The following is a 13,936-nucleotide window of genomic DNA, read 5'->3' as shown; positions in this document are numbered from 1 at the left end:
TCAGTAGCCAAAGCTGCAACAACTTAAAGTGAAAGTGAAGTCACTCAGTTGTGTCTGACTCTTTGTGACCCCATGGACTAGAGGCCTACCAGGTTCCACCATCCATGGAATTTTCCAGGCAAGAGTACTGGAGTGGGTTGCCATTTCCTTCTCCAGATCTTCCCGACCCAGGGACTGAACTTGGGTCTCCTGTATTGTAGACACTGTAGGCAGACGCTTTACCGTCTGAGCCACCAGGGAAGTAATCAACACCACAAATAACACTGGATGGTAACAAAAAGTACAAAAGAAATATACACAAAACAACAGTGATATAAGTAAATGGCTGGATAACTAAACAAACAGAGGAGAAGGGACATTCTTTCTTATAGAAAAATTCTAACAGAAGAATTCTAAATATACATAGATAACACCCTCTCCAGGAGATAAAGCTTATTCCCACCACCTCTCAATTCTTACAAGTGTGCTAAACTTAGAGGTTCCATCATATGCACATCTTGTACCCTCTGATACAATGTGATGAAAAGGCTACCCTGTATTATTCTTTCCAAAACCCCTTAACCCTGGCCTAATAATGAGAAAACATCAGACAAATGTAGAGTGGGGGACATTCTATAGGACAGCCAGCCAATATCTCCCTAGGCTGTCATAGGCATAAAAATACAAGGGAAGATTGAAAAACTGTCCTGGATCAGAGGAGACTAGGAGACATGGCAACTAAACGCAGTGTGGTGCCCTGTACTGACTAAATCCTGGAACAGAAGGAAGATACTGATAGAAGAACTGGAGAAATCCATAAAGTCTAGAATTTAGATTGTGGTTAATATTCCAACGTCAGCTTCTTAGTTGTGACAAACATCCTGTGAATGTAAGATGTTAACAATAGGAAGAACTGGGTTGAGGGGTCTATAGAAACTATGTTTGCAACTTTCCTATGATCTAAAATTATGCCAAAATAAACTTTTTTTTTTTTTAAGATAAACACTCTTCAAAGAAAATGTGGTAGTTACGCACTTACATTGATTTTACAAGCTACTAAAAGACTGCAACCTACAGTTTGAAGAATATTGCTTTAGAAAACTTATGAGGCCTTTTGGCAAAAATGATCAGAAGTGTTTGACAGTCTGTAAGCTATTTTGCGGGAACAAAAATATTTCAGGAAACAATACACTGCTGAAGGAAAATATTTTAAAAACAGTTTTAAAAAGTAACTGTCTTTGGTTATTCCACCTCTGAAGTTTTCTGCTATTATTTTCCCTTCAACGACCAAGTTTCTATGCCTGACGTTTTAGAAGACCAAAAAGGAGAGGTAAGGAGATTGTTTCATAACTGTCTAGTCTATGTCTATGTATGGATGTGAGAGTTGGACTGTGAAGAAAGCTGAGCACCGAAGAATTGATGCTTTTGAACTGTGATGTTGGAGAAGACTCTCGAGAGTCCCTTGGACTGCAAGGAAATCCAACCAGTCCAATTCTAAAAGCGATCTGCCCTGGGTGTTCATTCGAAGGACTGATGTTGAAGCTGAAACTCCAATACTCTGGCCACCTGATGAGAAGAGCTAATTCACTGGAAAAGACTCTGATGCTGGGAAAGATTGAGGACAGGAGAAGGGGACGACAGAGGATGAGATGGTTGGATGGCATCACTGACTCAATGGACATGGGTTTGGGTGGACTCCGGCAGTTGGTGATGGACAGGGAGGCCTGGTGTGCTGCAGTTCATGGGGTCGCAAAGAGTTGGACCCAACTGAGCAACTGAACTGAACTGAACTGAGTCTATGTCTTCTTCAACTATCACTTTCCTATCTTGGAATTCCTTATCACCTAGATTAGCTTATGAAGCAACTTCTGAATCCATCTGAGTCCTAAATTAGTCAATTATTTTTCATGCAGTGATTTCTCTGTAGTGAGACTATCTATCCTAAAGACAGAGCTTGAAGAATAGCCTGTTCCCACTACTGATTTGTCACTGTCTAATCCTATTAAAATGTCATGATTAGGGATAAGACTCTTGGTTTGCCTTAAGAAAGTCCTACTTCTTTCTTTTTTTCTTTCTTTCTCCTATCAATACTACCACTGTCATCACCACTCATAAATACATTACTGGCAGTACAGAGGGACAATTAAAACGCTCAACTTAAATATTTTACTTTTACTTAAATCAATATTCATTAAATATCTCATATTTTCACAGTGAATAGATTTCACAACTGCAATGAATCATTTTATGAAGGCAGCTTTATCTACATAAAATTCAAGAATGTGAATTAAATAGCATATTAGCTAATTAAAGAGAGAGCTCTTGTGCCAAAAAGAGAAAAGAAAGAAAATATATCATATACTACAAAAACAAATAGACTAAAGAAATCACACATTATTTTGTATTAGTTGTACCGATTCCCTCCCTTGCTTGTTGCTTGTGAAATGTGCTTAGACGTGTCTGACTCTTTGTGACTCCACGGACCACAGCCTGCCAGGCTCCTCTGTGCATAGGTTTCGCAGGCAAGAATACTGGAGTGCGTTGCCATCTCCTACTTCAGGGGATCTTCCTGACCCAAGGATCGAACCCATGTCTCCTGTGTCTCCTGCACTGGCAGGCCAATTCTTTACCACTAACTAGAACCACCTAGTGAGTCCCCCCACTAGACTATAATTATTTAGCTTATTTCTTCTGGGGGGGGGTGGGAGTGGGGAGCTATTTTCAATCATTACAATTTCATCAATAATCCATTAAAAACATTTTTCAAGCTTGCGAAATTCTAATAGATGTGGGCTTATGATAATTAATCCTGTTCCAAAACTGTAGAATTACTGGACAGCTTCTGATTCCTGATTCTGACAGAAGAGAATACAAGAACAGACAAAACTATGGAATTCAGAACTTGCCTTATATGAACGTCATCGTCACTGTCAATGTGTAGTAACCGCCCCTGCAGACGTCGCTCTTCACTACGAAGCTGTTTTCTCATTTCTGATAATTCCATAATTACATTTTTTTTCTCCTCTGAAAATTTCCATCAATAAATGAAAAATGAGAGAGGTACATGAATAAAAGGTTAAACACTAAACATAACCTTTATGACTTATAAAGCTGAAATGCTCAGTTACATTTTTATGGAAAGTTATTTTTAAGGCTTTATATATAGATGCATTGTATGAACATTATTAAGACCCATAAACACACTTCTGATAATACAAGAATTTCAAACATTTAGAAACATTCCTGAAGGGAGGGAGAGACTGCCTTCCCCTATTAAGGGGCAGCAAAATGGAGTTCCTTTGTGATGATGGACAGTTCTGTAACCTTGATTGTGTGGTAGTTACACAATTTACACATGATAAAAATGCACAGAACTACACACACAAACACATAAATTAGTGCAAGTGAAACCAGACACAGGTCCATAGAGCATGCCAGTGTCAATCTCCTGGTTGTGATATTGCACCACTGAGGGAAGCTACGGGCAGGGTGCACAGCACCTCTCTATACTACCTTACAATATTCTGTGATTCTTATTTTTCAGAACAAGAAAAAGTTAGAAAAAAGGAAACAGTATAGATTACAGGCTTAACAGTCAGCTCTACCTTCTGCACGAAGCTGGTTCTTCCTGGCAGGTACCGGAGGAGACTGTGCCATGGACATGGAACTGTCCTGTTTAACAATCACGACAAAGATAAAGTCAGTATGTCTTCCCTACTCAGCTTTAAAAGAAGAACTTTAAAAAGAAAGAAAGAAAGAAGAGAAACCAGATTCCCAACCAATCTACCTATAAACTTACCTACATTTATTTTTTCTTCCCACTACCATGGGAAAGGCCTTGCCCTAGCCAAAGACAGTACTCTCACCTGTGCTCTGTATCTGACAGGGGACCCCCATCTCCTCCATCCCTGACTCTTCTTTCTCTACCACCTTTCTATCAGGCTGTGCTTAAAAAACTAACCTCACCCTTCATCACTCACGATCTACCATCCATTCTCTCCTTCCTTCACAGCCATTCTTAAAAAAAAAAAAAAAAGTATTGCAGTAGTATGGCGCCTGCTTCCTTATTCCCGTTCACACCTCACCTCGCAGCCACTGCCTTGGCAGCTCCCTCAGCGATGCATTCTACGGGCATTTTAAGGCCTTATTTTACTTAGCTAGTAGCAACTACTATCATTGACACTTTATTTCCTTGCTCTAAGTGGTGATAATTCTCTACTGTTAGATCCTCAGCCCTCTACTTCCCCTGAACACACACGAGTCAATCGTACTACTTAGGCAGTAATGTTAGTAGTCTTCAAACTACAAATCCGGTGCAGAGCTCCTTCCTTGGCCACGACCTGTATTTTCAACCGCCTACTCTATATAAAGTTGTCACTGACTCCCACCCACCACACACAGTATACCACTATCTGTGTTTCATAAACATATCTTGAAGTTGTCACCCTTTCTCAGTTCTTAATGTCACTGCCATTGTTTAGGTCCTCAAAATCACATCTGGACTTCTACAAAAGCATCTTAACTTTACAGTTTTGCTCCACCTCCATGATGCATCTCCATACCACTGCCTGAGAGAACATTATGCAAGACAAACACGGCCATGTCATTTTCCTACTTAAAACATTACATGAACACCATACATGACCACAGACCTACTAAATCAGAACCACAGAGGGTGGGGCTGAGGAAGGCATTCTAATACATTTCTTTGTCTATTCTAGCAATTGGCCTCTTTGGTACCCTATAGAATGAAGTCAAGCCCTCTAGCACTCCATACAACATCCTGCATATGTTCTAACCTTCACCTCCCCTACGTCATGGTCAGGAATTATCAGGCCAGACCAAACCATGTATTCTACATGCTGCCACGTGGCTTACAGTTCCCTCCAAGATTCTGCATGTGCTGGAAGTTGATCATCCTCATCCTCTTTTTGGCAAATTCCTACTCACTCTTTAAGAGTCAACTCAAGGATCAACCCTTTCTGGAACATTTTCCTGGTTGTCTTTTAATTGTAATTCAGTCTAAAGTACAAAGGACTTTATCAGCATAACTACAATTAGCTAGTAGATATATTATCAAAGAAAAAGCCTTCCTGAGAGACCTGACCAAGAGCCACATGCTAAATTATGAGCTGTCAAAAGAACTGAAACTTCAGGGCACCAAAGTTTTATCATTTGTAAGTATTACCATTACAACTGAAGAAACAGACAAATTAATGTAAACATCACCTATGTTTCAGATCCGAAAAAAGTAATCTAGCTAATTAAGATAAATAAGAAAATCTCATTCAATCCCCTTAATCTTAAATGAATAAATCAAAAGAAAAAGCATATACCTGAGTAAAGGAAGTTATAATGCTGTCAACTGAAGGAGGTCTTTGGACTCTGCTTGCAATCTTATTCTGAAGAGCAGGAACCACAGGAGAAGGCTGTCTCAAGTGCTGATGTGAGGGGAGGGGCGGGAAATATATATATATATATATGCATAAACACACATATTCCCCAACATATGTCTATGTGTGTATACACATAGCCCAACATGTATGTGTGTGCTAACACACACACACATATATGTATACATATACATATGCAAACACACATACCGCTAGTAGTTAACAAGACCACCAAAGAGGTTCGGACTACTATTGCTTTAATTTAATAAAATATTTACCAAAAAATCTATAAAAATATTAGATCACTATGTTGTGCACTCAAAACCAATATATTAATATTGTAAATCAACTACCTTCCATTAAAAAACGTATCTACCCAAGAAGTCAGAAATTCAATTCTGCACAATTGCACTCATTTCACATGCTAGTAAAATAATGCTCAAAATTCTCCAAGCCAGGCTTTAGCAATACATGAACCGTGAACTTCCAGATGTTCAAGCTGGTTTTAGAAAAGGCAGAGGAACCAGAGATCAAACTGCCAACATCCACTGGATCATCGAAAAAGCAAGAGAGTTCCAGAAAAAACATCTATTTCTGCTTTATTGACTAAGCCAAAGCCTTTGACTGTGTGGATCACAATAAACTGTGGAAAATTCTGAAAGAGATGGGAATATCAGACCACCTGACCTGCCTCTTGAGAAATCTGTATGCAGGTCAGGAAGCAACAGTTAGAATTGCACATGGAACAACAGACTGGTTCCAAATAGGAAAAGGAGTACGTCAAGGCTGTATATTGTCACCCTGCTTGTTTAACTTATATGCAGAGTACATCATGAGAAACGCTGGACTGGAAGAAACACAAGCTGGAACCAAGATTGCTGGGAGAAATATCAATAACCTCAGATATGCAGATGACACCACCCTTATGGCAGAAAGTGAAGATGAACTAAAAAGCCTCTTGATGAAAGTGAAAGAGGAGAGTGAAAAAGTTGACCTAAAGCTCAACATTCAGAAAATGAAGATCATGGCATCTGGGCCCATCACTTCATGGGAAATAGACGGGAAACAGTGGAAACAGTGTCAGACTTTATTTTGGGGGGCTCCAAAATCACTGCAGATGGTGATTGCAGCCATGAAATTAAAAGACGCTTACTCCTTGGAAGGAAAGTTACAACCAACCTAGATAACATATTCAAAAGCAGAGACACTACTTTGCCAACAAAGGTCCATCTAGTCAAGGCTATGGTTTTTCCGGTGGTCATGTATGGATATGAGAGTTGGACTGTGAAGAAAGCTAAGCACTGAAGAATTGATGCTTTTGAACTGTGGTGTTGGAGAAGACTCTTGCGAGTCCCTTGGACTGCAAGGAGACCCAACCAGTCCATTCTAAAGGAGATCAGTCCTGGGTGTTCTTTGGAAGGAATGATGCTAAAGCTGAAACTCCAATACTTTGGCCACCTCATGTAAAGAGTTGACTCATTGGAAAAGACTTTGATGCTGGGAGGGATTGGGGGAAGGAGGAAAAGGGGACGACAGAGGATGAGATGGCTGGATGGCATCACCGACTCGATGCACATGAGTATGGGAGTTGGTGATGGATAGGGAGGCCTAGCATGCTGCAATTCATGGGGTCGCCAAGACTCGGCCACAATCGAGTGACTGAATGGTATGGGCTCGGTGGTAAGAATCTGCTTGCCAACGCGGGAGATGTAGGTTCAATTTGTGGGTCAGGAAGATCCACTGGAGAAGCAAATGGAAACCCACTCCAGTATCCTTGCCTGGGAAATCCCATGGACAGAAGAGTCTGTGGGCTACAGTCCATGGGGGTTGCAAAATAGATGGACATGACAGTAACTAAACAAGTGATACTGTACATACTACATTTTAAATATAGCTCTGAATAACAAGCAAAGATATGAACTGGATTTTCATAAGGGCAAACTGATTTTCTAAAGAGAAAACACCTAATAACTGATTCACACACCTAAGGGTGAATCAACCCCCATCTCAAAAACATGGACTTCAAATCAATCTGCAGTGAGCCACAAGTTTCTTTTTTAATTTCCAATCCATCGTGGACAGATGCATAAAAGAGTAAGAATGAATTATAGTTGATCCTTGAACAATGCAGGTTTGAACCACACAGGTCCACTTCCACCGAGGTATTTTTCTGTATCAAATGCTGCAGTACTACAGGCAGTGGTGGGCTGATTATACAGACGTGTAGGAACTGCAAGTATGGAGGGCCAATTATCAATTACACACATGGATTAACCCCTGGACTTAACCCTGGTTCAAGGGTCAACTGTACTAGCGAAATAAAAAATTTTAACAGATGTTACAAAATCCAAACCCAATTTTTTTTTTTTTACACAGATTCAACAGACATAAAATTATAATGACAAATTGCTATGAAAGTTTCCAAACACTTTCAATCTTATCAGGAACAGTTCCTGAGGTGCTTGTCCACGGACCCGTGGGAACAAGCCTACTCTGTTCACAGCAGGGAAAATACAACAAAGCACAGTGACATCACCTAGTACAGAAAGTTCAGTGCGCTGCACCCAGAAAAGCACCACGACGGAAGTAGAGACAAAAGCACCTCCTCTGCTTTGTGCTGACCACTCTACTTTTACAGGGAAAATGGGTTAAACGATGGGTTCCACAAACATTTTTCTCTGAAACTTACCTTTGTATCTTCCCCAATCATGTTTTCTCTTTCATAGTAATGCTGAAGTTGTAGGTTATGTTTTTCTTCTTCTTCTTTCTTCTTTCTTTCTGCTTCTTTTCGTCTTTCTTCAGCTAACCGAATAAGCTCTTCGTTTTTCAGTCTTTGCTTTAAAATAAAGAAAAAATACACACTCCATACACACATTCAGTTCATTCATATTTGTGTGAAATAAAGAGATAAAACGGAGGTTATAGACGATATGTGCTCAAGTCACTCAGTTGTGTCCGATCCTTTGCAACCCTTTGGACTATAGCCTACCAGGCTCCTCTGGCCATGGGATTTTCCAGGCAAGAATACTGGAGTGGGTTGCCATTTCCTCCTCCAGGGGATCCTCTTGACCTAGGGCTCAAACCTGTGTCTCCTGCACTGCAGGCAGATTCTTTACTGCTGAGTCATCAAGGAAACCCGTAGATGACATACTGGTCTGTTTAATAATAAAATATTAGGCATCTAAAATATTACAACATGCTAGTCAGTCTAAACTATTTTTTAGCTGTAAAAAATAGTCTATCTCTTTTCTTTTCTTAATTTGGTATTTCTTAATTATCTCTACTTAATTTAGTATCTCTTTTAATTTAGTATTTTATTTTTATAAAATAACATCTAACAAATGCATATTGATCTGCTATTTTCTAAATGTATTCCAAGACTGTTCTCCTTTGTGAGTAATAGGTATCTTTTCAAGTCAAAGTAAGGAGTTCATTCTCAGACTAAGCAGAAAAAGAGAGTAGGGAAAAAATGCACCTCCTCCTCTTTCTCCCTTTTCTTTTCCTGCTCCTCTTCATACTCTTGCTGGATTCGAGCTCTCTGTTCTGCAAGCCGTTTTTCTTCTTTTTCTTCAGCAATTCTTAATCTCTCTCGCTCTGCTTCTTCTCTTTGTTTCTTTTCCTCAATCTAAAGAATTAAACCTAGTTATTACTTTGTGAAACTCATGAAAAGTTAGAATACCACTTAATTTACCCTGTTATTCTATGAATTCAACCTTTATATCCTGCTTTTATAAGTAAAAGTAAGTTCCTAAATTTTTCAGTTTTCTATATTGTATTAGAGGCCACATGATATAATGATAAGAGCTCTAAGTAAAATTCCAGCTCCCACAGACCTTACGAAACTTTCTGGTTCAGTTTTGTCATTTGGTAAAAAAAGAGTTACTAACGTCTATATCTCAAAGTGGTGCTCAAAGATTGAAATGAAAATATGTATGTAAAAAACATAAAAGTTCCTATGTAGAAGGTCCAGTACTTAGTAATTCATGATTATATTCTTCTATAATGACTACTACTGCTGCTGCTGCTAAGTCATTTCAGTCGTGTCCGTCTCTGTGTGACCCCATAGACAGCAGCCCGCCAGGCTCCCCCGAACCTGGCATACTCCAGGCAAGAACACTGGAGTGGGTTGCCATTTCCTTCTCCAATGCATGAAAGTGAAAAGTGAAAGGGAAGTCGCTCAGTCGTATCCGACTCTTAGCGACCCCATGGACTGCAGCCCACCAGGCTCCCCCATCCATAAGATTTTCCAGGCAAGAGTACTGGAGTGGGGTGCCATTGCCTTCTCCAATGACTACTACTACTATGTCTCAAAGTTCCTTGTGACTAGTATCCTGAAACAGCAGTGAAATATTTTAGCAACCATTCTTTAAGTAGAAATCTCTTCCCTAGAACAGCCTTTCTTATTTTCTTTCTAATGACAAGATGTAAGGTTTATGAAGATGTCAGCTACAAGGATTCGTAATTAAGTTTTGTTTGAATGCCACCTGAAACCTGCAGTGCTGAGTGTCCTAGGCGAATATTATAAGGCAAAGTCTAAGATGTGACAGGAGGAAGACTCTAAGAGATAGTCTATATCCTTCATGAATGAGACACAGAAGAATGACAGCATGGGACCCGAGGATTCATGATGCTGGTTTAAAGATATCAATAAATTTTTATTCCTCTTAAGTATGGATTGATCATGACTATTCACAATATTTTAAGAGTTCTTATCTGCATTTCCTCTAGTCTCAATATTGCTATATTTAGTGCTGTCAAACTTTTGAGCTATAACAACTGTAGTCTTCTTACCTATGCCACAACTTTACATGCTAGGGCTTTTTCCAACATTTATCACAAACCTTTTAAATATGTACAGTCCTAATATTTAGGACTAAGTGGTGTGTATATAATCAGCTCCTCAATTACAACAGCCCTAAAGAAAACATCATTCATGAACCATACAATAAAACCACACATTTAACACTCAGTCCCTTTTTCTCCTCCATGAAAAAAATTATCACAATCACCAGGTCACTTCACCATTAATGGGTCACAATCATAAATGATCTCACACCTAATGAATCCACAGAAATATCATTCCAACAAAAATGCCACACAGCTCTTCCACAGAAAGAGCAAAGTTATTGCTCAGATCAATGGTTTGCAAACCATATAATACAAAAGCAGTTCACTGGTCCTGCAAATAGTTTGTTAAACTTGCTAATTATTTTCAAAGTTGCAGTTTAAAATGACATCTAAACACTCACATGTATTATTCACCAAATTTGAAGCACATGAAGACTATTGCTACACTAAAACTAATTGTGTAAGTTTTTTAGTGTTAAAACTTATTTATGCAGACATGGAGCTAAGGCTTCCTTTGCATCTTTGAGCACAGATCTCAACATTTTATAACATTTATTTTAACACTTAAAGTTTGGGGATTCTTTTTTGTCTGACACTATATTGTTATATTAATAAATACCATTTAGCTATTTTACATTTTCTTGGAGCTCTGGAATAGATTTTGTTTGAGGGGAAAGCAGGAGATTTTAACAGATTCCTAAAAGAAAAATACATAAACCATCACTTTATAGGCTGGGAGAACTGAAGGTTGAACTTATTCTGAAACTAGTAAGTCAAAGTTTCCAACAATACTACTATTTTTTTCCCAGAAGACAGACACTGGAGAGTGTGGACTCTCTAGGTATGACACTTAAAGGCAGGAGACTTGGGGCCAGTGTCCTAGTTCTGCCAACACAGGAGCGCCTCAGCCTTTTTTTGGTCTTAAAATAAAAAATAGTAATACCTTCCTCAGAGAATTGTGAGGTTTAATAAGAAAATATATGTAAACCTATCTTACAAACAAAGACGACAGAATGACAAGATTTATTTATTTTTCCCTAAATTCTACCCTCAGTTCAGTCGGTCAGTCACGTCCAACTCTTTGCAACTCCAAGGACTGCAGCATGCCAGGCTTCCCTGTCTATCACCAACTCCCGGACTTTAAATTCATGTCCGTCGAGTTGGTGATGCCATCCAACTATCTCATTCTCTGTCATCCTCTTCTCTTCCTGCCTTCAATCTTTCCCAGCATCAGGGTCTTTTCCAATGAGTCAGTTCTTCCCATCAGGTGGCCAAAGTATTGGAGCTTTGGTTTCAGCATCAGTCCTTCCAATGAATATACAGGACTGATCTCCTTTAGGATGGACTGGTTGGATCTCCTTCCAGTCCAAGGGACTCTCTCAAGAGTCTTATCTACACCACAGTTCAAAAGCATCAATTCTTCACTGCCCTGCTTTCTTTATGATCCAACTCTCACATCTATACATGGCAACTGGGAAAACCATAGCTTTGACTAGATGGACTTTTGTTGGCAATGTCTCTGCTTTTGAACATGCTATCTAGGTTGGTCATTACTTTTCTTCCAATGAGTAAGCGTCTTTTAATTTCATGGCTGCAGTCACCATTTGCAGTGATTTTGGAGCCCATAAAAATAAAGTCAGCCACTGTTTCCCCATCTATTTTCCAAGAAGTGATGGGACCAGATGCCATGATCTTTGTTTTCTGAATGTTGAGCTTTAAGCCAACTTTTTCACTCTCGTCTTTCACTTTCATCAAGAGGCTCTATAGTTCTTCTTCACTTTCTGTCACAAGGGTGGTGTCATCTGCATATCTGAGGTTATTGATATTTCTCCCAGCAATCTTGATTCCAGCTCGTGCTTCTTCCAGTCCAGCGTTTCTCACGATGTACTCTGCATGTAAGTTAAATAAGCAGGGTGACGACAATATACAGCCTTGACGTACTCCTTTTCCTATTTGGAACCAGTCTGTTGTTCCAAGTCTAGTTCTACCTGTTGCTTCCTGAGCTGCATATAGGTTTCTCAAGAGGCAGGTCAGGTGGTCTCGTATTTCCTCCCATCTCTTTCAGAATTTTCCACTGTTTAGTGTGATCCACACAGTCAAAGGCTTTGGCATAGTCAATAAAGCAGAAATAGGTGTTTTTCTGGAACTTTCTTGCTTTTTCAATGATCCAGTGGATGTTGGCAATTTGATCTCTGGTTCCTCTGCCTTTTCTAAAACCAGCTTGAACATCTGGAAGTTCATGGTTCATGTATTGCTGAAGCCTGGCTTGGAGAATTTTGAGCATTACTTTACTAGCATGTGAAATGAGTGCAATTGTGCAGTAGTTTGAGTATTCTTTGGCATTGCCTTTCTTTGGCATTGGAATAAAAACTGACCTTTTCCAGTCCTGTGGCTACTGTTGAGTTTTCCAAATTTGCTGGCATATTGAGTGCAGCACTTTCACAGTATCATCTTTTAGGATTTGAAATAGCTCAACTGGAATTCCATCACCTCCACTAGCTTTGTTCATAATGACACTTCTTAAGGCCTACTTGACGTCACATTCCAAGATGTCTGGCTCTAGGTGAGTGATCATGCCATCGTGATTATCTGGGTCATGAAGTTCTTTTTTGTACAGTTCTTCTGTGTATTCTGGGCTTCCCTGGTGGCTCAGACATTAAAACGTCTGCCTGCAATGCAGGAGACCTGGGTTCGATCCCTGGGTTGGGAAGATCCCCTGGAGAAGGAAATGGCATCCCACTCCAGTATTCTTGCCTGGAGAATCCCATGGACGGAGGAGCCTGGTGGGCTACAGTCCATGGGGTCACAAAGAGTTGGACACCACTGAGCGACTTCACTTTCACTCTGTGTATTCTTGCCACCTCTTCTTAATATCTTCTGCTTCTGTTCAGTCCATACCCTTTCTGTCCTTTAATGTGCCCATCTTTGCATAAAATGTTCCCTAGGTATCTCTGATTTCTTGAAGAGATCTCTAGTCTTCCCATTGTATTGTTTTCCTCTATTTCTTTGCACCGATCTCTGAGGAAGGCTTTCTTATCTTTCCTTGCTATTCTTTGGAACTCTGCATTCAAATGGGTATGTCTTTCCTCTTCTCCTTTGCTTTTCACTTCCTTTTTTTTTCACAGCTATTTGTAAGGCCTCCTGAGACAGCCATTTTGCTTGTTTGCATTTCTTTTTCTTGGAGATGGTCTTGATCCCTGTCTCCTATACAATGTCACGAACCTCTGTTCATAGTTCATCAGGTACTCTATCAGATCTAGTCCCTTCAATCTGTTTCTCACTTCCACTGTACAGTCATAAGGGATTTGATTAGGTCATACCTGAATGGTCTAGTGGTTTTCTTCACTTTCTTCAATTTCAGTCTGAATTTGGCAATAAGGAGTTCATGATCTCAGCCATAGTCAGCTCCTGGTCTTGTTTTTGCTGAGTGTATAGAGCTTCTCCATCTTTGGCTGCAAAGAATGTAATCAATCTGATTTCGGTGTTGACCATCTGGTGATGTCCATGTGTAGTCTTCTCTTGTGTTGCTGAAAGATGTGTAGTCTTCTCTTGTGTTGTTGGAAGAGGGTGTTTGCTATGACCAGTGTGGTCTCTTGGCAGAACTCTATTAGCCTTTGCCCTGCTTCATTCTGTACTCCAAGGACCAATTTACCTGTTATTCCAGGTGTTTCTTGACTTTCTACTTTCACATTCCAGTCCCCTATAATGAAAACGAC

At 39.7% G+C, this 13,936-nt stretch overlaps 1 protein-coding gene across 42 annotated transcripts in view; it reads right to left on the bottom strand.

Moving 5' to 3' along the window:
* CSPP1 (centrosome and spindle pole associated protein 1) overlaps nucleotides 1-13,936 on the bottom strand; it is a 113,797-nt gene that overhangs the window by 17,510 nt on the left and 82,351 nt on the right. For all 42 annotated transcript variants that reach the window (XM_060393731.1, XM_060393742.1, XM_060393751.1 and 39 more), the window contains 5 exons: nucleotides 8,848-8,997; nucleotides 8,062-8,208; nucleotides 5,316-5,420; nucleotides 3,585-3,651; nucleotides 2,886-3,003 (listed from right to left, as the gene is read on the bottom strand). In XM_060393731.1, the coding sequence (XP_060249714.1) occupies nucleotides 2,886-3,003; nucleotides 3,585-3,651; nucleotides 5,316-5,420; nucleotides 8,062-8,208; nucleotides 8,848-8,997 (587 nt within the window). The remainder of the gene's footprint in view (nucleotides 1-2,885; nucleotides 3,004-3,584; nucleotides 3,652-5,315; nucleotides 5,421-8,061; nucleotides 8,209-8,847; nucleotides 8,998-13,936) is intronic.

The sequence above is a fragment of the Ovis aries genome, chromosome 9, assembly GCF_016772045.2.
Source record: "Ovis aries strain OAR_USU_Benz2616 breed Rambouillet chromosome 9, ARS-UI_Ramb_v3.0, whole genome shotgun sequence".
NCBI lineage: Eukaryota > Metazoa > Chordata > Mammalia > Artiodactyla > Bovidae > Ovis > Ovis aries.
Note: the sequence above shows the minus strand (reverse complement) of the source record. Positions and strands in the feature narration are given on the sequence as shown.